General features: G+C 40.8%; 1 protein-coding gene across 6 annotated transcripts; it reads right to left on the bottom strand.

Moving 5' to 3' along the window:
• Positions 1-621: 621 nt before the first annotated feature.
• Positions 622-27,267, bottom strand: LOC131345090 (junction plakoglobin-like). Of its 6 annotated transcripts, XM_058377778.1 has the most exons (18): positions 25,867-27,267; positions 20,049-20,082; positions 19,739-19,885; positions 19,398-19,642; positions 19,050-19,288; positions 17,769-17,970; positions 13,281-13,425; positions 13,095-13,198; positions 12,588-12,965; positions 11,203-11,349; positions 8,941-9,060; positions 7,134-7,284; positions 6,866-6,987; positions 6,727-6,769; positions 6,479-6,625; positions 2,071-6,408; positions 1,157-1,258; positions 625-1,067 (listed from the first exon to the last, which is right to left on the bottom strand). In XM_058377778.1, the coding sequence occupies exons 2-15, from the start codon at positions 20,059-20,061 to the stop codon at positions 6,495-6,497; spliced, it is 2,187 nt and encodes a 728-aa protein (XP_058233761.1). In that variant the 5' UTR covers positions 20,062-20,082; positions 25,867-27,267; the 3' UTR covers positions 625-1,067; positions 1,157-1,258; positions 2,071-6,408; positions 6,479-6,494. The 6 variants fall into 6 exon arrangements, with proteins under 6 accessions (XP_058233763.1, XP_058233764.1, XP_058233760.1 ...); XM_058377780.1 differs by having other exon boundaries at positions 622-1,067; positions 1,157-6,408; positions 6,479-6,595; XM_058377777.1 differs by having other exon boundaries at positions 623-1,067; positions 1,157-6,408.

Here is a 27,267-nt window from a genome sequence, read left to right as displayed (position 1 = left end):
AATATTCCTTTCCAACGCTCACCATGGCACAAGGGAGTCAACATCCATCCTCTCATCCATGCTCTCATTTGGTATGCTAAATAATAGGACCAAAAATCTGGTAGAGATAAGTCACCATGAGGTTTTAGCTGATACATAGATTTGAGACTAATTCTTGGCTGCTTATTATTCCACAAATTTTTTTTACTGTTGTGTTGAGCGCTTTAAAGTAGCCCATAGGTGGTGCTAGAGGTAACACTGAAAATAAAAAACCCAACCTTGGGAGTATATTCATCTTAATAGTGGCTATCCTGCCATGAAGTGCCAGGCAGAGTGGAGACCAACAGAGAAGGTTACTGGTAATCTTATCAAGAAGAGACTGATAGTTCTACTTGGAGATGTGGGGTAATGAAGGAAAAACTCTGATTCCAAGATAGTTAAATTGGTCACTAACTGGAATCATAGTGGGTAAGGACTGAATATTCAATTTAGCAGCTAAATTAAGAGGCATAAGTATGGATTTGCTCCAATTAATTTTATAACAGGAGAGTTTACCAAATGTATCAAATAGTTTTAAGCATTCATTGACCGAATCTGTGATATTGGATACAAATAACAAAACATCATCGGCATAGAGTGAAATTTTGTGGGATGTATTCATACAGCTTATAGGAGTTATTAAAGAGCATTGTCTAATCGCTTGGGCCAGAGGCTCCAATGATAAATTAGAACACAAAGGTGACAAGGGGCACCCTTGACGTGTACCTCTGCCAAGAGAAAAGGAAGGTGAAATATAAGGGCCAGTAAGTATCCTAGCTGAGCAATCAAAATAAATAGTTTTGACTGCTCTCAAGAAAAAGGAGCCAAACCCAAAATGCTCCAGAATGGACTTTAAACTTTATTTCTGATTTAAGAAATCCGTGTACTGCATTTTCCAACATCAAGCTAAAAATATGCAGATCAGACTGATTTCACTCAGTTAGCTCAGGCAGTTTAAAGGGATCAACTCTTTTCAACTCTGGTGGTTTTGAGTCATCATCAGACTGCCAAACCAGCAGGTTAACACCCTTGTTATGTCCAACATACACCTGGGGGAGAAGAGAGAGAATATTAAATACACCATTATTTTTTGAGTATTTTTTGAGTATCACACACACACACACACACACACACAGACCTTGATTATGTACTTTTTTCGCACATTTTGGTCAAATTTGTACACCAGAAGAGAGTACATAGGAAAGTTGTGGCCAAGTTTTCGTTCAGCTTCACCTGAGACCTACAATAAAGATCATCATCAATGACACATTTTCAACAATTATAATTCAATTCAATTCAATTCAATTCAATTCAATTCAATTCAATTCAATTCAATTCAATTTAATTTGTATAGCGCCTTTTACAATGAACATTGTCTCAAAGCAGCTTTAGAAAAGAAGAAAACAGAGAAAGGGGAGGGGAAAAATGAAAAATAATAATAAATAAAAATAACTAATTAACTAGAAATAAGAATAAATTATTAAATTCTATAATTAGACTATTTTATCCCTAATGAGAAGCCTGTGGCAACGGTGGCAAGGAAAAACTCCCTGGGATGGAAAGGAAGAAACCTTGAGAGGAACCAGGCTCAGAAGGGAACCCATCCTCATTTGGGTGACACTAAATAGTAAATAATGTAACTGTAGCTGATTAATGTCCTTTCTACAACAGAAATCAATGACCATGAGGAACTATTAGGTCAGTGTAGTTTCTAAGGTCATTATAAACACTAGTTCTTTGCTGTCACAAGCTGACAGATGAAATGGCAGATCTGTGATGGTGTGAAAGTCCCCAAGTGTCTCTGTCCATGGCTGTCTCCTGGTCCACACAGATCCATCCACAGCATCAGTGGGGACCATCAAGCGGCAAGACTCCGGCCAGGGGTAGGGATACCGTTATACAGTTTTCTTTACAGTTTCCTTCAGAGCTTTCCTTTAATTACTGTTCATTTTTACTTCATAAGGTTCAGCAGCAGAATCTCACTCCATCACCATATTTACTAAATAAAAACCAAATCATAACATCATTAATGAAACAGAAATTATCATTCACCATCTGTGCAATCTGGTCCACATCTTGAACTGAATCAATCCAATTGGAATAGTCTTTAAGAGACATGATGTTTCAGAAGATTCCTGCAATAAGAATGTTTAAGCAGATAGTCAGAGAGACTTGTATTAGAGTCGGTGAAAAGTCCACATATTTATACTCTCACAATCATTTAAGATGATGAAATTTCTTTTGGAACTAAACAAACACCTACCCCACAACCCATACACACATACTGTAATTAAACTTTATATTATCAGGACATGAATAAAACAATTATAAGGCAGAGTGTTTATCAAAGTTTTGATCTTTTTTTTATGGTGGAACAAAAGGATATTCCAAGGAATCTTTAGATTAGTTAGTCATTAACCTGAGCTACTTAACCCCAGAATCATTAACCCCAGGTAAAGATTCCTCCAAAGACATTTTGATTCTTGATGATGGAAATGTCGACTCACGACCTTACTGCCGATACTCAAATTTCAAAACCTCCTTTTACACTGTGTGTGTGTGTGTTGCAGCTGGATGGACAGACAGAATATTGAAACATCCTGAATATCAATGGTGGATTAACTCCACACTGAAAAAGCTCAGTCAGTGTGCTTTTCATAAAAATATTTAGTTATTCATTAAACATGTAATTTACCCTTTTTTTACGATCACTTAGGCAATAATATCAGAACCTCTATGTCATTTTCAAAACATGAACCTTAGATCATTTTTCATTGAACTAAAATCAGCTGTTCAAAATGACACACCATCAGATTCTCACCGGTTCACATGCAATTCACACATTACATCATTTCATTATGATCATCTAACTGATCAAAACAATAAGTAACTGTTGCATTAATCTCAATACATAGTTTTCTGGAAATTGACAAAAATATTCCATGTTTAAATCAAGAAAGTTACAGGATAATAAGATCCTTGACCATTAAAACTTGATCCAATTGGACTACACTATCTATGGAAGTGATATTTCATTATCAGTCTTTATCAGGCACTGTTTCTGTGGTCCCATCCTGACTGTAGTTCTTTTCCAATAAGGGCAACTCAGTACTTATGATGCTATTATATAGTGAAATGAGTGATATCCACTAACATCAACACAGCGAGAACATGGAGCTGGCAGGTCTGGGCCTCTGAAGAGGTCAAGCAGTAGTTGATGTGGTGGTCAAAAGAATCACGCGGAACAAGCAGGTCTTCTGAGAGGTGCTCTTTGTTTGAGTCTTGGGTTTCACCTGTAGAGACTGCATTTCTTGTTAAAAACAATAAACCAGCATGAAGACCAGAGAGCTGTCTATGGAAGAAGCAGCTCCAGCAATGGTGAAGTTGAGAAAATAAGTGAAATCTAGCAAAGCCATTGCACAAGCATTGGGCATAGTCAATACAACAATTTGAAATGTCCTGAAAAAGAGAAAGAACACGTAATAACAGACAAACATCAAACAGGTCAGCCACGGACAACAATAGCACCAGAAACATTTGCAGAAAAATTGTAAAAGCTATAAAGAAAAAACCAAAAACAAACTCAATGAAATCACCAACAAACTCCACGGAGCAGAGTGAAGGTCTCACAATCTACCGTTTAAAGTTTACTGTCTGCCACATGCCGTATAAGTAAATGTAAATGTAGAGTCATGGCTTGGGCTTCAATGGCTGCTTCAAAAACAGATTCACTAATCATTACCTATGAAGAAATGTATGATGGTAGCAGTAGAATAAAGTCAGAAGTCTACAGAAGCATTCTGTTCGATAAATTCCACATTCAGTCTAATCAGGAGAAACTTCATCATGCAGCAAAACTATCATCCAAAACACACTGACACTCAACCCAGGACTTGATCAGGGGGAATGTTGCTGCTGTTGATCTGCTGATCAATTTCAGCTTTCACAAAAACATGTCAAATAAATAAATACAGGATACAATTGTTTTTATGACTCTTTAATTCACACTTTATTATAAAAATGTTAACCATGTATATAAAATATTAAGGATTTTTGTCAGTACATAAGGTTATGTGCTTATAGCTTCCTGTTTTCAAACAGGTTCACTTTAAACACCATATAACAGTGCAGCAGTGTTTTTTTTTTATGATACAAATATTAAACTCGGAGCATCATCCCATCACCAATACTGACATCCACAAGGGTTTTTTTTCTCACTTTAATAACTACATGTGCTGTTTAAAAGCTAGTCAAATGGCAAATGTGCCAATTTTAAAGCTACCAAATTAATTGGCTTTTTTTAAGCTACTTTGCCAATTTGCTGTTCATTTTTTAAGCAAATTATTTTTTAAGCTTATGTTATACAAGCTAATACATACTAACTAGCTTTTGCAAACAGATTTTTTAGGATGACACACTCTTCACACCAGGACATCCCTGCTGAAGACTTTTAATGGTTTATTGATGTATTAAATGTGTGTGATCTGTAATGGTTTAGTGGTTTTTAATAGAAATCAGAAAATGACTGATTTCTGAAAAATTAAGATGATTCCCATAACGTAATGGAAATGATTAAGCAAATTTTTAGTATATTTGAAATGATCTCCACTGCACTTCCCTCTCTACACCACTACCTCCTGAGTACTAAGCTCTTCCAGATTATTCGGTGTTCGGGGTTGGGCAGCACAACAGCAGACTATGCCCAGGGTTAGGGTTAGAGTTATGGTTTTCAACTCCTGTTATTTCCATGGTCAGGAGAGCCATCAAACATCCCAGCAGTAAATGACTGGCTCCAGAATTGCCAAAGAGTGTGGGAAAATACTCACGTGTCAACAGAGATTTTGCAGATTTGCTACCATTGGTAACAGGCTGACCGACAACACCGCCCTCACCCAGACTATCAACCGGGCCAACTCGTATGGCTGGTGAACAAAAACTTCTCTCTTCAACCCCCAAGCAAGCGGCTCAGTCCACGCTATATTGGACCGGCAAATCAACCCTGGATCTCCACCCAATGTACTGTACCTCGCCATCTTTTCACGTCTCCCTGCTCAAGCCATATCAATCATGACTCAGTGCCACCTCCACCACTGGACATTAAAGGCGCCCCAGCATACTTGATCAAGGAGATCCTAGACTCCAGGAGACAGAGGGGCCATCTGCAATACATGATCGACTGAGAGGGATATGGCCCCATGGTCTTGGGTCAATGCTAGAGACATTATTAACCCATCACTGACCAGGAAGTTCCACAACAACCATCCCAATCAACCAGACCCCAAACCCAGAGGCTGGCCAAGAAGAACACCAGGAGGTGTTCTGGGACGGGCCTCCATTGCACTTCCCCCTCCACACCGCCAGAGAAAGCCCTTGCCTGAGTACTAAGCACCTTCAGGTTATTCAGTAACTTCCGGGTTCATGTTTATAAACACAGCTCCCTTTGCTGTTCTTTGCAAAGTATTTACAGTTCCCTGTACATGGCCGTTCATTGTTTTCTGTTTTCTCCGTTTTTCATGCATTTGGATTGTGACTTCTGGATTGTTTGCCACATTGCTAGTTTCTGACCTTTGCCTATTTACCTACCACATTTTCTGCTCCTTGTTTTGGATATTCTTGTTTTGTGGGTTTATGAACTTTTGCCTCTGTTTTTTGACTACATTTTCTGCAAACAGCTTTGTATTGTATGCCCTGTTCCTTGTTTAATAAAATCGATTGTACATCTGTTGCTACGGGAGGTTCATTACAATATGAAAACCATAAGCCATTTTCTATTACGTAATAGAAATCTAGAAACCCATTATGAAATGGAAACCATTAGAGATTCATGTTTTTTCAACAGGGAGTACTAACAATGCTACAGTTACTCATGTAATGATATTTCTGAAAAAGTGATCACAGTAAAATAATGGTATCAAATCTTCTGATCAGGAGCACACACACACACACAAATATAATCACAGATTCAGGACATACACTATGGATGCCATCTGTCACACAACAATGCATCATATAAAAATGTTATTTACATAAACACATGCAGGTTCCAGCAGATATTTCTTCTCTTAGTGAAACCAAATCATTAAAACACATAAAAGAGAAATTCTTCAGTTTAAGGTCCTGCCATATTCCTCAGGCTCTGCCTGCTGTTTTCATGCCTCCTGATTCCATATAATCTCAAGTTCCACTTAAGCCCTACACACAACCATTAATCTCCACCTTCACATGTCCTCACGCTCCACCACTGCATATCCATTGGCTAATATTTTGACTGTATATTTTTAAAATTCCATATTTTCTCAAACTCCACCACCATGACTCATTAAGCTTAACCTCCACAGGTCCTTGAGCTCCAGATCCACGTGTCCATCACCTCCTGCTTACTGATTCAACCTAAATAATAAAATGGTCTATGAGTTATTGATTTATTAAATAATTTAATTTAATATATGTCTGTTCTTACCTGTCTAACTATGCTTTTAAAGTGGTTCTGGGTAAACATGTCGGGGGTCAAAGGTCATGTCTGACACATATGGCCCATGGACATCAGGGTCCAGAGAGAGAGCATTGACAGGAAGGTCTGAGTAAACATACAGAGATGATACGCCCTCTAAAGAGAGAGAGAGAGAGAGAGAGAGAGAGAGAGAGAGAGAGATAGGGAGTGTGTGTGTGTGTGTGTGTGTGTGTGTGTGTGTGTGTGTGTGCATTTACCATCCTGTATGTAGCCATGATCGAGGGTCATTGTACTGTGTGCCTGCAGGGAACACACACACACACACCTTGATTATGTATTTGTCTCCCACATTAGTGAGTTGCATTGCATACGATGTGTGTGTGTGATGTGCCTCACCATGTCCCAGGAGTGTGTGTCGTGTTTGAACAGTGAGTGTGTAAGTTCCACTGAAACTCTCTTCCTGTAGTCTGAGTTTTTGTCCTCTGAGATTCTGAAGAGCACAGCAGCGGCATAGGTGGCTGAGAGCATTACACACACACACAAACACACACACACACATTTATGAACAAAAGACACACAACTTCCCCACCATATTCAGTTTGTCACACCTGGATTAGATGGCCCTGTGTGTGGTGTGTGTGTGTGTGTGGTGTGTGTTACTCACCTATCCCTTCGTTAGTGGAGTGCAGAAGCTCCATCAGTGGAGCAGAAGCTCCTTCAGCATCGATTAGTTCGGCAGAGTGTTTATCCAGAGCAAGTTCACATAAAACCCCAGCTGAGACTCGCCGTACACTCTCAACACAAGAGTATAACAACTACACAGAGATGGCAGGAGAGCAAGACAAAAAGAGATCCAGGGAGAGAGTGAGACAACCTGCATAACTAGCTATCTAATTACTCACTTCTAAAAAACAGATGAGAGACACCAGCTTATTAAGTCTGAAGAATGTGTAAAGGACATTAGACATTGAATGGTCACTAACTTCCTCCTGCTTAACTCTGACAGACAGAGGTGCTTGTACTAGGACCACATGCAGCTAGAAGTGAGCTTTCTGATTACAGAGTAACTCTGGATAGTCTTTCTGTTTCATCGTGTCCAGCAGTAAAAGACCTTGGTGTGATTATTGACTCTGGTCTTTCGTTTGAAGCTCATTCTTCCCTCAAGCCATCAGGCTCCTCAACACCCAGGACTGAACTGTACAAAACTCTCTCTCTCTCTCTCTCTCTCTCTCTCTCTCACACACACACACACACACACACACACAGAGGACTGAAATGCAGAAAACTCTCTGTCTCTCTCTCTCTCTCTCTCTCACACACACACACACATACACTCTCTCACCTGTGTGAACAAACTTATATTGTTCATTACTTATTGCACTACCTCAATGTTAATATTTCATCCATTGAAATATTTATGTTCTATCTGCACTACCTCAACTGCTGCTATGGCAGTTTTGCACAATGTGCACACTTTGCACTTTATGTGGCTTGGACAAACTTCTGTCCTAGCTCTGTGATGTTGTTTTGTGTTTAAACTTTATGTTGTATGTTTCTGTAGCACCAGGTCCTGGAGAAACGGTGTTTCATTTCACTATGTACTGCGTCAGCTATATGTGGTTAAAATGATAATAAAAGCTTCTTGAATCTTGAATCATGTAGATAATATCACTCGGGTAGCCTTCTTTCATCTCAGAAATATTGCCAAGATAAGAAATATGATGTCACTTCATAATACAGAAAAATTAGTTCATGCTTTTGTTACCTCTAGGTTGGATTATTGTAATGTCTTACTGTCTGGATGTTCCAGTAGGAGCAGAAACAAGCTCCAGTTAGTCCAGAATGCAGCAGCTAGAGTCCTCACCAGAACCAGAAGATATGAACACATCACTCCTATTTTATCCACACTACATTGGCTCCCAGTCAAATTTCACACTGATTATAAAATACTGTTACTGACCTATAAAGCACTAAATGGTCTCGCGCCGCAGTACCTGAGTGACCTTTTAGTTATTTTTGATCCGCCACGCCTACTCCGATCAAAGGGTGCTGGTTACTTGGTATTCCGGCTACAGCAGGGGGCGGAGCTTTCTCTTTCAAAGCCCCATAGTTATGGAACAGCCTTCCAATTAGTGTTGGGGATTCAGACACAGTCTCAATGTTTAAGTCTAGGCTGAAGACACATTTGTTTAGTCGAGCTTTTAATGTATAGTTTTCTTAGGTAAAGGAGCAGATCTGGAAGGTTCATGGTCATAGAGTGTTTGGTGTACTGGGATGTTTGGATGCTGTCTCCTTACCACCCTCACAAGTCGCTCAGGTTTGCTGACTGTGAAGTGGTTGGATGCTTTATGTCCCGGGAAGCCTTCATGTCTGTCACTTTCTGGCTCTCCCTTTTAGTTATGCTGTCATAGCTAGTCTTGCTGGAGTCCCTGCCTGCACTTTATACACAGTGTAAACTCACACACTGTTACCTGTACAAATAAAGGGATGGTCTGCATGTTGGCGATTTCACTCCGGTTAATCGGATCTCTGGCCAAAATATGTAATGCTCCAGTACAGCCTTCTACTATTTCCTCCATGCTAATTCCATCCTGAGAGAGACAGAGACCAGTAGAGAGAAAGAGATGGACAAAGAGTCAAAGACTTTATTTCAAGAACACACATGCTGCTTGAGCTTTGCTTATGTTGCCAGCCTCAATGCACACTAGTGATGTAAAAGAATTAATTCACATAACTGTAACTCAGTGATGTACTCGTTACTCGATTACACGTTTGTTTCCTGATGATGGTTTTCTTACCTGACAACATACTCATGATGACAGGCTCATCACAGGCTTTGGTGTGATTATTGGCTTGGTATGTGGTGACATATCTGTTATGTAATTATAACATATTTTAAAACCAAAATTTTATATATTATCTGTCACCATATTTTAATAGTAGTGTTTTTAGTAGTATTCTGTTGCACAGGACTGAATAGCTTGCTATCCACATTCTAGCACAATTCATGATTTCCTGTTTTCAGCTGAACTCTACGATACCCAGCAAGCAATTTGTCGATAAATACATAACTCACCCATTGGGAATCCCTACTGTGACTGATCAGTCCACTGAGTGAGACAGGAGACTCTCACGTCTCCCACTAACACGTTTACTGGAAGAAAGCAGTATTTTAGAATTAAACAGCCAATCATGCTGAAGAAAAACTTCAAACTGGCCGATGATTCAGTACGTTTAGCTACTAAAGATTTCAAAGTATTTCAGAACACCAAAGCAGAACCCATACAATCACTGAAGACCTGATAAGGGTGACATGTGGCAATGGTAGCTCAAGTGGTTAAGGTTCTGGGAAGATCGGGGTTGAAGCTCCAGCACTGCCAAGCTGCCACAATTGGGCCCTTGAACAAGGCCAAAAGACTCCCACACCACCCCACCCTACTTTAGAGGTCTGCATCATGGCTGTCCCTCCACTCTGACCCCAACCCTCCAAGAATAGGATATATGAAGAAAACTTTTCACTGTGCAGAATTGTATATTTGACAAATAAAGGCTACTTACTTACACAGGGACATAGACATTGGTTCATGCCGTGTTAGTCAATACACTTTTCTGAGGAAACTACAGCAAAGATGTTCACCCGCTGCTTCAGCCTGAGAGACAAATACCATTTCCCCCTTCTCTACCGGATGGTTCCCCCTGCTCATTCCCATTAACTGCGGAGGGTTTATGCAACAGTCCAGCCTCATTTACATAGATGATGGTAAGCATTATTGGGGACTTCAGCTTATTTAGATGATTTACTGGCATTTGCATTTACAGTGAGAAAAGCTTTAGAGAGACTGGACATGGTTTTTCAGAGACCTCACCAACACAATTAGATTAAACCGGAAAAGAGAAATTTCTTGCAAACATCTGTAAAGTTTTTGGAGCAGATTATTGATGCTAGTAGGGTAGCTATGGATCCTAAAAAGGTTCATGTTATATCCATAATGTTTACAATTGATCTTATGAATGAGGATGGTGTCACTCTATATGTTCAGAAAATTACTGTTAGTATTATATTCCTATTAATTTTAGTATTTGTGAGGATTTGAGGATTTTTATTTAAGAAAGTAAAGGATTCGTCCCTTTAACTGCTGAATGGACTGATACCTGATATACAAGACAGTGGTGAGACCGACCATGCTATATGGTTTAGAGGCAGTGTCATTGAGGAAGAGACAGGAGTCAGAGCTGGAGGGAGCAGAGCTGAAGATGTTGAGGTTCTCTTTGGGAGTGACACGGTTGGACAGGATTAGGAACGAGTACATCAGAGGGACAGCTCATGTTGGACGTTTGGGGGACAAAGTTAGGGAGGACAGATTAAGATGGTTTGGACATGTCCAGAGGAGGGAGAGTGAGTATATTGGTAGGAGAATGTTGGACATGGAGCTGCCAGGCAGGAGGAAAAGAGGAAGACCAAAGAGGAGAGATATGGATGGAATAAATGAGGATATGAAGCTAGTGGGTGTAAGTGTTGAGGATGCAGAAGATAGGGATAGGTGGAGAGAGATGATTCACTGTGGAGACCCCTGAAGGGAAAAGCCAAAAGAAAACGTAGAAGAAGGACTGATAACTGACCTGACTGCTGAAAACTGAACTAAATTGAAAACTGAAGTTATCTGATTATGGGCTTGTTACCTTATGACTGATTAGTTACCTGATGATGACATCATTACCTGATGACCGCTTACCTGGTAGGTGTTCTGTGTGCTGAGTCTCTGTAGGTCCTGATGAGCCTTCAGCAGCAGGTTAACCAATCGTGGTATTGCACCTGCTTCCCTTAGAGGCACCTGATTGGCTGGACAGAGTGCCAAATTACGAATCAGACCAACGATGGCCTACAGGAACAGGAAGTGGAAAACATGAAATTTGACTGTATTAACACGTGTCCCAGTTACTAAAAACTCTATAGTTTTTCTTCCCTTTAAATTCCTAAAACACCCAACATTAGAAAAAGTTCATTATAATCACAAATTTATGCGAGTCAAGCTGAGAAGCATCTAAAGTCGGTATTTGTCTCCCTCTGGTGGTCAGTGAAGGAACTGACTAGAAATCTTCACCTGATGTCTCTTTTTCAGTGTAAAAGTTGAACTGAAACTCATCATCATTCCCTTATTTATTGCTTATTCATATGTACAAAAATATTTCACCATCATGTCAGAACCACACACTGGGAGTGGAAAGATAAGTGTTCTGGATTTATAGGCTTAGGCTCAACATACACACACACACACACACACACAGGTTTACACTTCAGTGCACTGATGTAATTGAGCAGGAAGTGATGCGTTTAAGAGTCACACTGTCACAGAGAAACAATGAATAAAGATTTTAACAGAAACACTGAATTAAAAAACAGGAAGATGAGGAGGAGGAGGAGGATAAAGATAAGGATTTGATTCAGCATGATATCAATTTTACATCGAATCTTATTTTGGACTCACAATAGCAACAAAAATCTGGAAATGAATGCACGTCTAATGCATTTCCTTTGACCTCAAAACAAGAACAAAGGCAAACTGCAGAAAAAAAAACACCAAGGAGGTTCTGAATTTAATAATATTAAACAACAAGTTTATAAAAAATCTTTAAGGATTAATTAAATTCCTTAAATTGAGCATAACCCATTTCATCCCTGCAGTCTGACATATATTTAGATCAAATAAAAGTGGAGGTAATATAGGACACTTCTTATGTTCTTATGTAGTGCAAATTATAACAGCACTCCAGGCTACACAAAGCCACTGTGTGTGTGTGTGTGTGTGTGTGTGAGAGAGATGTGCATGTTTGGTGTTGAACCAAGGCTTGCTGTTTCTCTGGAACATGACATCTGTTTTTTATTCAGTTTATTTAACTTAAAGAGAGAGAATGAAGAGACTCAGGGAGATGCTGTTACGGGAAAATACCTTTGTACAGGTGACAGTAACTCTACATCATCAGACCACTCTGTTACTGTAACAGCATCACACAGCATTTATTAGTTACTTAAGTATTAGAAATTAGGAAGGCAAGATTCTGAGAAATGGTGCCATGCTATTGTACCAGCAAATGACCTTTTGCACTATTGCTCATTTACCTTGATGACAGGCCAGTAGTGTGGTTGTCCCAGTAGCTTAATGATGACTGGGATGCCGTAGTGAACTCGCACCTCATTCTGTGCTGTCTGGGCGAGCGGGTGGCGGCCGCTGAGGTGGCGTAAAGCACATACAGCCGGCTCGGCCACGTCCTGATTCACCGCAGCACATAGGGCCAGCTCGGCCTCGTCCTGATTCACAGTGGTTCGCAGAAGAGCATTAATAAGAGCCTCCACGCCACCATGCTGCACCACCAATGACTTATTACGTGCGTTATTACACGTCAGGTTAGAGAGGATTCCTGTGGCACACGTCAGAACATTGACATCATCTGAGCCAAGCTGAGATACAAGGATGTGGAGTAGAGAGTCTAGACCTTCCTGAAGGGAGACACCACTGCAGATCATCAGTCTCATTAAACACACACACACAGTTGTCTACTAGAGTGGTTATTTATAACCAGACTCAGGACCAGTTGTCCATAGTGAGTGTGAAACACACTGACCCACCTGTTTGGTGGCAGCATCACTAAGGTTCCTCAGGGTCCAGAGACAGTTCTGAACAAGACGAGCACTGGAACCAGTCAGGTGCAGAGCTAGAGCTTGCATGCCTCCTGCAAAAAACACACTAAGTGTATTACAAAGGGTTCAGCTTCCTCCAGGGACTGGAAAAAAGAACAATGAAAAAGAACAAACCTGCATTGACGATGGCGGGTTTGTTACTAGAACACACTGACAGCACCTTCAGCACTCTGCTGGTTGTCCACAGCAGCTTCTCATAGTTATAGTTCCTCATAATGGACACTAAACTCTCAGGACCTCCACTTGCCAAGATGATCAGCTACACTCACACACACACACACACACACACAGGAAAAAACAATAATTTTTCAGGACAGATGGAAAAAAAAACTATAGGAAGCTAAATGGAACTTTGAGCTAATGAAGGCTGACCATCAGGGCTAATGAGGTCATGGTCACACCAACATCTGGATACGTTAGGTGTAGCGTTATCCAGCCTTGAGAATCTCATTTACCTCCAGTGGCAATGTTTGATCAATATGGAAATATTGTGTGGAAAAGGAACTTCACTGGTCACCTGGAGGCCACTGGCGGAGATTCCAGCAACAGAACCACATCGATGACCTATTTCAATCTTTTTTTCCTAGCAAAATTTTTCAGCTCTTTTTCAACCCAAAACCGCTTTTTCAGTGGCATCCTAATGAATGTAATTTAATGAACTGATGTAATATACTTTTTTAATGACAGACAGATCAGACACAGCAGGTCAAAAAGTAAAATTTATTAATGATCAGCAAAAATTCGAAAGCAAATCAAACACCAAAAATGCTGTATGCATAAGTATTCAACCCCAATGTTCGAAAAGATTCACATGAAAGCTGGTGTCTTAACGAGGACATGAGTAACAAATAAATGGTCTTAAATATTTATAATGATTTATAATTCCACTCTCAGTGTTTATAATGATTTATAATCTCACTTTCTGTGTTATAATGATTCATAATCCCACTCTCTGGTGTCAACCAGATGAGGATGAGGTTCCCTTTTCAGTCTGGTTCATCCAGGTTTCTTCCTCATATTGTCTTAAGGGAGTTTTTCCTCACAGCTGTCACATCTGATTCACTCAATAGGGATAAATACAAATTTTAAATATTAAACTATTTTTTGTTTATTGTAAATTTTAAGATTTTTGTAAAGCTGTTTTGCAACAATGTTCACTGTTAAATGTGTCATACAATACAAAGGAATTGAATTTAGGAATACAGAATAAAATTATGTCAGAGGTTTAGAATTCCAGAAATACAAGGTCAATACTGGCAGCTGCATCAGACCACTGTGCACTACCTCAGCACTACTTCAGCACAACCTCAGCACTTCCTCAAGACCTCAGCACTACCTCAAGACTACCTCACCACTACCTTAACACTACCTCAAGACTTCCTCAACACTACGCAAGACTTCCTCAACACTACCTCACCACTACCTCATCACTATGTCACCACAACACAACACAACCTCAACATTACCTCACCACTGCCTCAGAACCTCAACACTACCTCAGCCCTACCTCGGCAGTACCTCAACACTACCTCAGCACTACCTCAATACTACCTCAACACTACTTCAGCACTACCTCAACACTACATCCACACTACCTCAACATTTCTTCACTACTATACCGGCACTACCTCGGCACTACTTCAGCACTTCCTCAACACTACCTCAGTTCTACTTCACTACTACCTCAACACAACCTCACCACTATCTCAGCATTACCTGAACACTACCTCAGCACTACCCCAGCACTACCTAACTACTATCTCAACACTACCTCAACACTACCTCAGCCATACCTCAACACTACGTCCGCACTACCTCAACATTTCTTCACTATTACCTCAGCAATTTCTTAACACTATGATGACGCTACTTCAGTACTACCTTAACACTACCTCACTACTACCTCAACACTACCTCAGCAATAATGTAACACTATTAAACTACTACCTCAACACTACCTTAATATTACCTCAGCACTACATCAACATTACCTCACCACTACCTCAGCACTACAGCATTTCCTCAACACTACGTCCGGTGATACCTCAGCACTACCTCAACATTTCTTCACTACTACCTCAGCACTACCTCAACACTACTGCGGCACTACTTCAGCACTACCTCAACACTACCTTAGCACTACCTCAAGACTACCTCACCATTACCTTAACACTACTCAAGACTTCCTCAACACTACCTCACCACTGTCACCACAACACAACCTCAACATTACCTCACCACTGCCTCAGAACAACCTCAACACTACCTCAGCCCTACCTCGGCAGTACCTCAACACTACCTCAATACTACTCCACTACTACCTCAACACTACCTCAGCTCTACTTCACTACTACCTCAACACAACCTCACCACTATCTCAGCATTACCTGAACACTACCTCAGCACTTTCTTGACACTTCTTCAGCACTACCTTGGCAATACCTCAACACAACATCAAAACTACCTCAGCACTACCTCAACACTACTTCCGGTGATACCTCAGCACTACCTCAACATTTCTTCACTACTACCTCAGCACTACCTCAAAACTACTGCGGCACTACCTCAGAACTACCTAAGCAGTACCTTAACATTACCTCAACACTATATCAGCATTACCTCAACACTACCTCAGCACTACCTAAACACTACCTCAAGACTACCTCAACACTCCATCAACACTATATCAGAACTACCACAACACAACCTCAGTACTATGTTAACACTACCTCACTACTACCTCAACACTACCTCAGCAATAACTCAACACTATTAAACTACTACCTCAACACTACCTTAATATTACACTACCAGTCAGAAGTTTGGACACACCTTCTAATTCCATGGTCTTTCCTGATGTTTATTTCTTTCTACATTGTAAAACAATGCTGAAGGCGGCCGAAATCCACAATAATGTCCTTTGACCAGTTGATATTGAGATATGTCTGCTACTGATGCTCTGTAAAGCCTTCATAACGCCTCTAATCTGAGGTGCTGTTAATTGGTGATTTCTGAGGCTGGTGACTCTAAATGAACTTCTCCTCTGCAGCAGAGGTCAGTTTTGGTCTTGCTTTACTGGGATGGTCTTCATGTGAGACAGTTTCATCATGGGGCTTGATGGGTTTTGCAAATGCACTTGACAATACTGTTCTTGCAAGAACTATTCCAGAACACCTGACCTTCGTGTCTTAAAATAACAACTGACTGGTTTTTGTTGTCATTACATATGGATTACTGAAGTCCATGTGTGTTATTTCATAGTTTTGAAATCTCCAGGATTGTTCTAGAATGTAGAAAATAAATCCCTAAACAAAAAACATTGAATTAAAAGGTGTGTCCAAACTTTTGACTGGTAGTGTACCTCAGCATTACCCCAACACTACCTCACCACTACCTCAGCACTTTCTTAACACTTCCTCAGCACTACCTTGGCAATACCTCAACACAACATCAAAACTACCTCAGCACTACTTCACTTCAGCACTACCTCAACACTATCTCGGCACTACCTCACCCATACCTCAATGCTACGTCCAGCACTACCTCAACATTTCTTCACTACTACCTCATGACTACCTCAACACAGCACTACTTCACTACTACCTCAACACTACTTCAGTACTACCTCAGCACTTTCTTAACACTTCCTCAGCACTACCTTGGCAATACCTCAACACAACATCAAAACTACCTCAGCACTACTTTACTACAACCTCAGCACTACCTCAACACTACATCCAGCACTACCTCAGCACTACAACATTTCTTCACTACTACCTCAGCACTACCTAAACAGTACCTTAACACTACTTCAACACTATATCAGAACTACCACAGCACTACCTCAACACAACTTCACTACTACCTCAGCATTACCTTAACACTACCTCAGCACTACCTCGGCACTACCTCAGCACTATCTCAACATTTCTTCACTACTACCTCGGCACTACCTCAGCACTACTCTGCACTACTTCAGCACTACCTCTGAGCTACCTAACTACAACCTGAGCACTACCTCAACACTACCTAAACACAATTTCAACACTACCCTGGCACTACTTCACTACTACCTCAGCACTACCTCAACACTACTTCGGCACTACCTCAACACAACCTCAAAACTACCTCAACACTACCTCATCCACACTACCTCAACATTTCTTCACTACTGCTAAAATTCTGCTAAAACTCAACACATCCACTAGACAGAGGCTGATGAGGGAAGCCACAGTAGACTGATGGTGCACCAGACAAGAGCTCATGTATAAAGTAACAAGATGATCTAATGGATGTAATGAAAAATAGACAGTGTGATCCAACAGAAGGTGTAACACCATGACTGGTATGATCCAACAGAAGACAGGATGCAGTTCAAGAAGGTATCATTCAGTCAGTAACACATGCTTATGCAGGAATAATTTAATGAATCTGGCATGATCCCATGGATGGTGCATGTCAGACAGCAATGAACAACGTGGGTGTGAGTTTTTACAGCAAAGTACACTATAGGAGTGAGATGATTTCATACTGCTTCTTTGTAAAGTCAACAAAAACAAAGAAAATTCGAAGGCGTGTGAACACACACACACACACACACACCTTACTCTCCTGGTTGGCATAGGATAGGATCTGCAGGCAGTCTGTGGTGATAGCAAGGAACTTTGGGTTTGTGTGTTTGAGCAGAGGAACAATCTTCTGCAGACCGTCACACATTCGCACCGCCATCTTGGAGCCATCTTGGTGGAGCAGGAGGTTATGGAGTGTAGTGATGGAGTAAAATAATACAGACTCCACTGGAGAACTGACACAGAGAGAAGGAACAAATGAGAACAATAAGAGGATTGAGCAACATCTACTCACCAGGAGAATCAACAGAACTGAGGAAGAGTTATGACCCAGTCCAGTACCAAAGGTTCCAGTGGGTGTTTTCTATTTCCTGCTTAACTAAATGTATAAACAGTAGGTGATTCTGATTGGCTACATACATCTGGAAATAAATCTCTATCGTAAACTGAATGGCTTTTAAAGGATTTTATTCTTCAATTCGTAATTCTTTTTAATGAATCCAAACCCTGATCTTCCATTTACGGTTCTTTTCATTTAAAATACATTCCCAAACAACATAAAAGTGTTTTGGTAAACAAAAGCAGTATACAGAGCTGGATTGTTTCTCAGTGACTGTCCTCCTGCATGGTTATTATCTGAAATGTCCACAAGGGGGCTACATGTCTGTCCATCTCACTTCAGGATTTAAACTTGGACACTAATAATAATAATAATGATGATGATGATGTCATGATGCCTGGGTAAAATGAACCAGAGCACTCAGTTCATCCCCTCTGAAGTATGTTTTTATATCTTTAGTTCCCCTGAAAACTTCCATCCATCCATTTTCTATATCCGCTTTATTCCTAATTAGGGTCACAGGGGACTGCTGGAGCCCATCCCAGCACACATTGGGCAAAAGGCAGGGGTACACCCTGGACAGGTTGCCAGTCCATCACAGGGCCACACATATAGACAGACAACCACACACACTCACACTCACTCCTATGGGAAATTTGGATTTACCAATCAACCTAATGTACATGTTTTTGGACTGTGGGAGAAAACCGGAGTTCCCGGAGTAAACCTATGCAGGCACGGGGGGAGAACATGCAAAACTCCACACAGGAAGGCCACTGCCTGTTTGAACCCGGGATCTGTACCCAGCAACCCTCAACCCTTGCTGTGGGGCAACAGTGCTGACCACTAAGCCACCATGCTGCGCCCCCAAAAACTTGTTTAAGGTAAATAATCGTACCACAGAACGCATGCTTGTATTTTTGAGGGAGTGTCTGCAGAGGAACAGAACCTAGAACTAGAAGGTCAGTGTCTTACCTGAGCATATGGATGAGGGCAGGGATGCCCCCAGCAGTGAAGATGGCGTTCAGCCCCTGGTGGTGGTGCGACAGGCAGTGCAGGATGCTGGCCATGCAGCGAATTGTTTCCATGTCGCTTGAACTCTGCATCACCCGCAAAACTGCTGACATCATCACTGCGGACTGCATCATCACATGTCGAGAAGCATCGTTACGAACCAGACGACTCACAATTAGAGCCGCCTTCCTCACCACCACCTGAGCGCAGAACCATTAGCGCTGTTTAGCAAACTTTTTTGGTAATTGCAGATTTACTTTTTCAAGTTTTTTTTTCTGTAATAGATTAGCATGCAGCTGATGGTAATACCTGGTCATCATCGGTCAGCAGTTTGATGAGCTCTGGCATGGCTCTTTTGGCGAGCTCAGCATCATCCTGGTAGTTGATCAGGTGAACAATGGCATTGTTCAAGAGGTGAGAGGGTTCAGTCAAACGCTGTACGTTGGACTGTGAGTCACTGTGTGCTAATGCCTCACGCTCTGCTAACGTCTCAGGGAACATGGCTGCCCGGACACGCTGAGCTCGGGTCAGAACCAACTGGGCATCAAAATCTGCTGGGCAGAAAATTTGCAGCAGGTGAGCTTTTGAGCCAAACTTGCTAAAAAAGATTGCTAATTGCTAGCATAGAGAGCTAATCTGTGTTAGCATACCTGCACTGCAGTCGTCCACTGTAAATGTTTTGGCACTGATCTCTGATTGGTCTTCTTCATTAACAGTTGTGGCTCCTGATTGGATGCCAGAATCGACCGTGTAATAAGTCTTCTGCCATTCAGCTACTTTTACCTCTGCGTCACTTACTACACACAAACACACACACACACACACAGAGACACACACAGATAATTAGGAATTAATCTAGCAATCTACTAATCTGATCTGATCTGATATCCATTATAGTGAATAAAGCAGCCATGTTCTGTCTCCATCTCTGACTGAAATGAGAGTTGTGTATAAACATACTTGGCATGGACATGTCCACTTCCTCCTGTCCAGTCTGAAACACACAATAAACACACTTTATTATTACTTTATTATAATTTGCAGCAGAACAGCAGACTGTGATACGTGTCCTCCAACAAATCCTGAGCAAAAACATAACGTTATAAATGATCTATAGTCTATCAATATTACAGTACAGCAGTCATTACAGAGTAACAGTCATTGCAGTGTAATGGTCATTACAGAGAAACAGTGATTCACAGTGTAACAGTCATTACAGTGTAACAGTCAGTACAGTGTAATGGTCATTACAGAGAAACGGTGATTCACAGAGTAACAGTGATTCACAGTGTAATGGTCATTACAGCGTAACAGTCAGTACAGAGTAACAGTGACTCACAGTGTAACGGTCACTACAGCGTAACAGTCATTACAGAGGAACGGTCATTGCAGCGTAACAGTGACTCACAGTGTAACAGTCATTACAGTGTAACAGTCATTACAGAGGAACGGTCATTGCAGCGTAACAGTGACTCACAGTGTAACAGTCATTACAGTGTAACAGTCATTACAGAGTAACAGTGATTCACAGTGTAACAGTCATTACAGAGTAACAGTCAGTACAGAGTAACAGTGATTCACAGTGTAACAGTCATTACAGTGTAACAGTCAGTACAGTGTAACAGTCATTACAGAGTAACAGTGATTCACAGTGTAACAGTCATTACAGTGTAACAGTCAGTACAGAGTAACAGTGACTCACAGTGTAACAGTCATTACAGAGTAACAGTCAGTACAGAGTAACAGTCAGTACAGAGTAACAGTCAGTACAGAGTAACAGTGACTCACAGTGTAACGGTCATTACAGTGTAACAGTCATTAAAGAGGAACGGTCATTGCAGCGTAACAGTGATTCACAGTGTAACAGTCATTACAGTGTAACAGTCAGTACAGTGTAACAGTCATTACAGAGTAACAGTGATTCACAGTGTAACAGTCATTACAGAGTAACAGTCAGTACAGTGTAACAGTCATTACAGAGTAACAGTGATTCACAGTGTAACAGTCATTACAGAGTAACAGTCAGTACAGTGTAACAGTCAGTACAGTGTAACAGTCATTACAGAGTAACAGTGATTCACAGTGTAACAGTCATTACAGAGTAACAGTCAGTACAGTGTAACAGTCAGTACAGTGTAACAGTCATTACAGAGTAACAGTGATTCACAGTGTAACAGTCATTACAGAGTAACAGTCAGTACAGAGTAACAGTCAGTACAGAGTAACAGTCATTACAGAGTAACAGTCAGTACAGTGTAACAGTCATTACAGAGTAACAGTGATTCACAGTGTAACAGTCATTACAGTGTAACAGTCAGTACAGTGTAACAGTCATTACAGAGTAACAGTGATTCACAGTGTAACAGTCATTACAGTGTAACAGTCAGTACAGAGTAACAGTGACTCACAGTGTAACGGTCATTACAGAGGAACGGTGATTCACAGTGTAACAGTCATTACAGAGTAACAGTCAGTACAGAGTAACAGTGACTCACAGTGTAACGGTCATTACAGTGTAACAGTCATTACAGAAGAACGGTCATTACAGAGTAACAGTGATTCACAGTGTAACAGTCATTACAGAGTAACAGTCAGTACAGAGTAAGAGTGATTCACAGTGTAACAGTCATTACAGAGGAACGGTCTTTGCAGAGTAACAGTGATTCACAGTGTAACAGTTATTACAGTGTAACAGTCATTACAGAGTAACAGTGACTCACAGTGTAACAGTCATTACAGAGTAACAGTGACTCAGAGTAACAGTCATTACAGAGTAACAGTGACTCACAGTGTAACAGTCATTACAGAGTAACAGTGACTCACAGTGTAACAGTCATTACAGTGTAACAGTCATTACAGAGTAACAGTGACTCACAGTGTAACAGTCATTACAGAGTAACAGTGACTCACAGAGTAACAGTCATTACAGAGTAACAGTGACTCACAGAGTAACAGTCATTACAGAGTAACAGTCATTACAGAGTAACAGTGACTCACAGAGTAACAGTCATTACAGAGTAACAGTGACTCACAGAGTAACAGTCATTACAGAGTAACAGTGACTCACAGAGTAACAGTCATTACAGAGTAACAGTCATTACAGAGTAACAGTGACTCACAGAGTAACAGTCATTACAGAGTAACAGTGACTCACAGAGTAACAGTCATTACAGAGTAACAGTCATTACAGAGTAACAGTGACTCACAGAGTAACAGTCATTACAGAGTAACAGTCATTACAGAGTAACAGTGACTCACAGAGTAACAGTCATTACAGAGTAACAGTCATTACAGAGTAACAGTGACTCACAGAGTAACAGTCATTACAGAGTAACAGTGACTCACAGAGTAACGGTCATTGCAGAGTAACAGTGATTCACAGTGTAACAGTCATTAAAGAGTAACGGTCATTATAGAGTAACAGTCATGCAGAGTAATGATCATTACAGAGTAATGGTTATTACAGAGTAACTGTCATTATAGAGTAACAGTGATTCACAGTGTAACAGTCATTAAAGAGTAACGGTCATTACAGAGTATCGGTCATTGACAGTGTGTATGAACAGAGCAGTAACCCAGAGTGCTCTGCAGTAATATGAATGATTTTGTATGAGTTTGAGAGTGCAGAGAGAGAGAGAGTGTAGCTGCTCCCTCAGGGAGAGTAACGGTCATTACAGAGTACCAGTCATTGACAGTGTGTATGAACAGAGCAGTAACCCGGAGTGCTCTGCAGTAATATGAGTGTGAGTTTGCAAGTGCAGAGAGAGAGAGAGTGTAGCTGCTCCCTCAGAGAGTGTACAGTCTTCTGAAAGCCTGCAGTTTGATCTATTAGTGTTTATACAGATCAATTCTCACTGCATATCTTCACTCTGCGTCCATTCATCAACTCAGCTCATGTTTTTCTCCTGCTGCTGAAGGATTTAACAGCCACTCGTACTCACTTACAGTCTAATAATAACACAACAAGCTGGAGCCTGGAGATTTACTCTGACAATTCATTTCACTCACACTTACAAGGCTAGTAAAATAAGCATCCTGGGCATCCTGTGCTCAGAGTCAAGTCTAACTGTTACTGTGTTTCCTTCAACAAGATGATGAGGGAGTGCTAGTGATCAGACTCAATCTTCTCTCCATGAATGCCGTGAGCATCATCATCATCATCATCATCCTGCTATCCCTCACTTCAGAGGTGTTACTATCAGAGGCGGAATTTATCCACTAAACTGCAGGAGACTTTAAAACTATTTCAGAACAAACATTCAACACTAGACATGCTGTTAGTGTGTAGCTAAATGTGCTAGTATGTGTGTGTGCACTACTACAATGATTTGCTGAAAAAAAAACTCTGGGTGGAGCCTTCAGAGCTTAAATCTCAAAATGACAGAGTACAGAGTAACTGTCATTACAGAGTAACGGTCATTACAAAGTAACGGTCATTACAGTGTACCAGTCATTACAGAGTAATGGTCATTACAGAGTAACGGTCATTACAGTGTACCAGTCATTATAGAGTAACTGTCATTACAGAGTAACTGTCATTACATAGTAACGGTCATTACAGAGTAACTGTCATTACAGAGTAACGGTCATTACAGAGTAACGGTCATTACAGAGTAACTGTCATTACAGCGTACCAGTCATTACAGAGTAACGGTCATTACAGAGTAACGGTCATTACAGAGTAACAGTCATTACAGAGTAACGATCATTACAGAGTAACTGTCATTACAGTGTACCAGTCATTACATAGTAACTGTCATTACAGAGTAACGGTCATTACAGAGTAACGGTCATTACAGAGTAACTGTCATTACAGCGTACCAGTCATTACAGAGTAACTGTCATTACAGAGTAACGGTCATTACAGCGTACCAGTCATTACAGAGTAACTGTCATTACAGAGTAACGGTCATTACAGAGTAACGGTCATTACAGAGTAACGGTCATTACAGAGTAACAGTCATTACAGAGTAATGGTCATTACAGAGTAACTGTCATTACAGAGAAACGGTCATTACAGAGTAACGGTCATTACAGAGTAACGGTCATTACAGAGAAACGGTCATTACAGAGTAACTGTCATTACAGAGTAACGGTCATTACAGAGTAACGGTCATTACAGAGTAACGGTCATTACAGAGTAACTGTCATTACAGAGAAACGGTCATTACAGAGTAACGGTCATTACAGAGTAACGGTCATTACAGAGTACCACTAATAATTCAGTTCATTCTTCAGTTTCACAGAATGATTCCTGATAGCTTCATGAGTAATGACTGGTTACAGAGTACCAGTCATTACAGAGTAAAGGTCATTACAGAGTAACTGCCCAGAATGCCCAGGATGCTTATTTTACTAGCAGAGTACAAGCAAAATCCAGAGTGTACACCTTTAGTCTCCAACAAACACACTGACCCCTGGGTCACTAATAATTTGGTTCATTCTTCAGGTTCACAGAATTATTTCTGATAGCTTCATGAGAGTGAAGCCCCTTTTTCCGCAAAGAATCACTGCAGCTAGCGAGCAGCAGAGTGTGAAGTGTTCATTTCTGTCTTTTCTTACACGGGTTTAGTAAATATAACACACAAATATCAATAAATAAATATAAGAAAAATGCATTAGTGCTACACATAATGGCATGATCATGTGGGATATGGGTGCAGAGGATCACGTGTCTGATTATCACTCAGGTTAGTCCACTATTCCACTCTCATACCCAGATTATCTCTCAGGTTAGTCCACTATTCCATTCTCCCATAACCCTGTTAGTCACTGGCTCTAGTCCTACTCCCGCCACACTGCCACTGTTGGGCTCAGAAGTAACGTCCTTAACCATCTGACCCCCATCTTCTTCCCAAAGTAGTAAAAATAAGAGTCTCTGTCAACACTAGTGAAGAAACAGAGCATCATGAGATCCATGATTTCAGTGGCTTTGATTCAGGAAGAATTTTAAAGTACAGGTTTGAGTATTTTTAAAGACTTCTGATCCTGTGGGATTTTCACCTACAGCAGTCTGCAGAGTTTACACAGAATGGTGAGAAAAAGATTCTGAAGCATCCCGTGAGGATGGGTTCTGTGGAAGGAAAGGATAATGGACAGGAAGACTACAGTCACTCATATCACGATGCCTCAGAGCACACAACATGTCAAACCGTGAGGAACATGGGCTAACAAACAGGAGACCACCACAACACGGAGAGAACATACAAACTCCACAATTTCTTTCAATTATTATAGAAAAAAAACCCCATATAAACCAACACCCTCTCTCTCTACACACACACACATTATATATATATATATATGGACATAAATACATACATACATATATATATATATATATACATACACACAGCCACAGATTCCGTCATTGAAACCTGACCAGAGCTGCATGTTGTGGTTGTAAAATGAATGATGATATTTTGTGATATTAGATATTATTACATGTATATTATTATTATATTCCCTGACATGGAGCAGTAGCGACTGTGAGTTTGCAGTAAACCGGTGACACGATGTCGCTGCAACATCCGGCTCAATGCGGCGGAAAGAGCGGCTTTTTAATGTCAATTATGTCATTATTTAAATTCATTTTTTGTAATATCATGGATGACTGCCACGAGCGAATTCACGGCGCGGGGAAACATCACACGCCCATCACGAACGAACCGCCGAACACCGACATCTGCCGCGCGCGCGCAACGATCAAAGGAATTAAAAATGAGGTCGGGTGCGCTGTTTTTTTGTTGTTTGTTTATTTATTTATTTATTTAATTACCTCTCACAGTGTCCTGCGCTCCAGCGGCTTCTTCTTCTTTTTCTCTCTTCAGCAATCACCGAGTTTTCAGCTGATCCACTGAACCTCACAGACAACCGCATTCACACCACTGACCTCTCTCTCTCTCTCTCTCTCTCTCTCTCCCTCTCTCTGGCAGAAGTGGGCGTGGTCTATCCATCAAACCAATCAGAAGCTGCATGGTTTATACTGTTTATTGCGGTAATATGGAAGCTTTTGGCCCGCAGCCAGTTGTCATGGTGACCAGGTAAGTTTCAGCTTGGTTTTAAATGGATTAGGTTTTAAACTTACAGGTCATGGGAGGTTTTATTAAAGTGATGATTCACCGAAGGGAAAATTTTAATTCCTATAATCATGTGAACAGTGAAAGATCCTAGCTTTTTTTTTTAATAAAGTTACACAACCGAGCTCACTCTAGACTTCTCATCTCTCATTTCTATCTAATCCAGGCTTTATTAGACACCTCGGGCATTTAGTTAGTCAGGTTTGACATTTTCAGATAGACCCATGTTCATCAGCTCCACAGTGATATGGGTTAATGTGAGAATTCACACACTGACATGTTCTGTAGCTCTGAGGTGTTTCATGCAGCACCAGGATCCTGGAGGAACAAGGATTTGCCTTTGTCACATATATGTTACTGCACAGTGAAATTCTTTCACCACATACCCTATCTGAGACTTTTCCTCTAGATGTAGACTGCTTTTTAATTTATTTAAAATCTCGAGCTAACTCACCAGTAAAGTAAAATGACTGGGAAAACTATTAGTGATCAGGACATTCAGTCTGTGCATCAGCAGCACTGCAATCTTACATATACACCACATTGCCAAAATTATTGCCTTCTCATGTACATGAATGTAATATGGAGTTGTCCTGCCCTTTGCAGCTATAACAGCTTCAACTCTTCTGGGAAGGTTCAGGAGTGTGTTTATGGAGAGTTGTGACCATTCCTCTCTAGTAAAAGCACATTTGTGAGGTCAGGCACTGATGTGATGACAGGAAGGCCTCACTTGCAGTCTCCACTCGAATTCATCCCATGGAAATTTTATGGGGTTGAGGTCAGGACAGTCAAGTTCCTCCACACCAAACTCACTCATCCACATCTTTATGGACCTTGCTTTGGTCACTGGTGTGCAGTCATGTTGGAACAGGAAGGGGTCATCCCCAAACTGTTCCCACAAAGAGCATGAAATTGTCCAAAATGCCTTGGTATGAAGCATTAACAGTTTGATTTGGATGGGTGTCCCAAAACTTTTGGCAACATAGTGTACATCAGAGCTGGTCAGTTAGCTTGTCTTACCCACCTGGTGTTAAGCTGTGTATAGGTCATAGTTGGTACAAAGTTTACACATCGCAATCCCAGTGTCTAGATTGAGAGAT

This window comes from Hemibagrus wyckioides, linkage group LG24 (genome assembly GCF_019097595.1).
Source record: "Hemibagrus wyckioides isolate EC202008001 linkage group LG24, SWU_Hwy_1.0, whole genome shotgun sequence".
Taxonomy (NCBI): domain Eukaryota; kingdom Metazoa; phylum Chordata; class Actinopteri; order Siluriformes; family Bagridae; genus Hemibagrus; species Hemibagrus wyckioides.
This window is presented reverse-complemented; position numbering and strand designations above follow the sequence as displayed.

Coding starts and splice junctions, on each gene's coding strand:
- LOC131345090 (XM_058377777.1), bottom strand. Junction 13,199..13,280: donor ACCCGCCATCGTCAATGCAG/GTTTGTTCTTTT, acceptor TGTTTTTTGCAG/GAGGCATGCAAGCTCTAGCT. Junction 11,350..12,587: donor ACTACTGGCCTGTCATCAAG/GTAAATGAGCAA, acceptor CTGTTCCTGTAG/GCCATCGTTGGTCTGATTCG.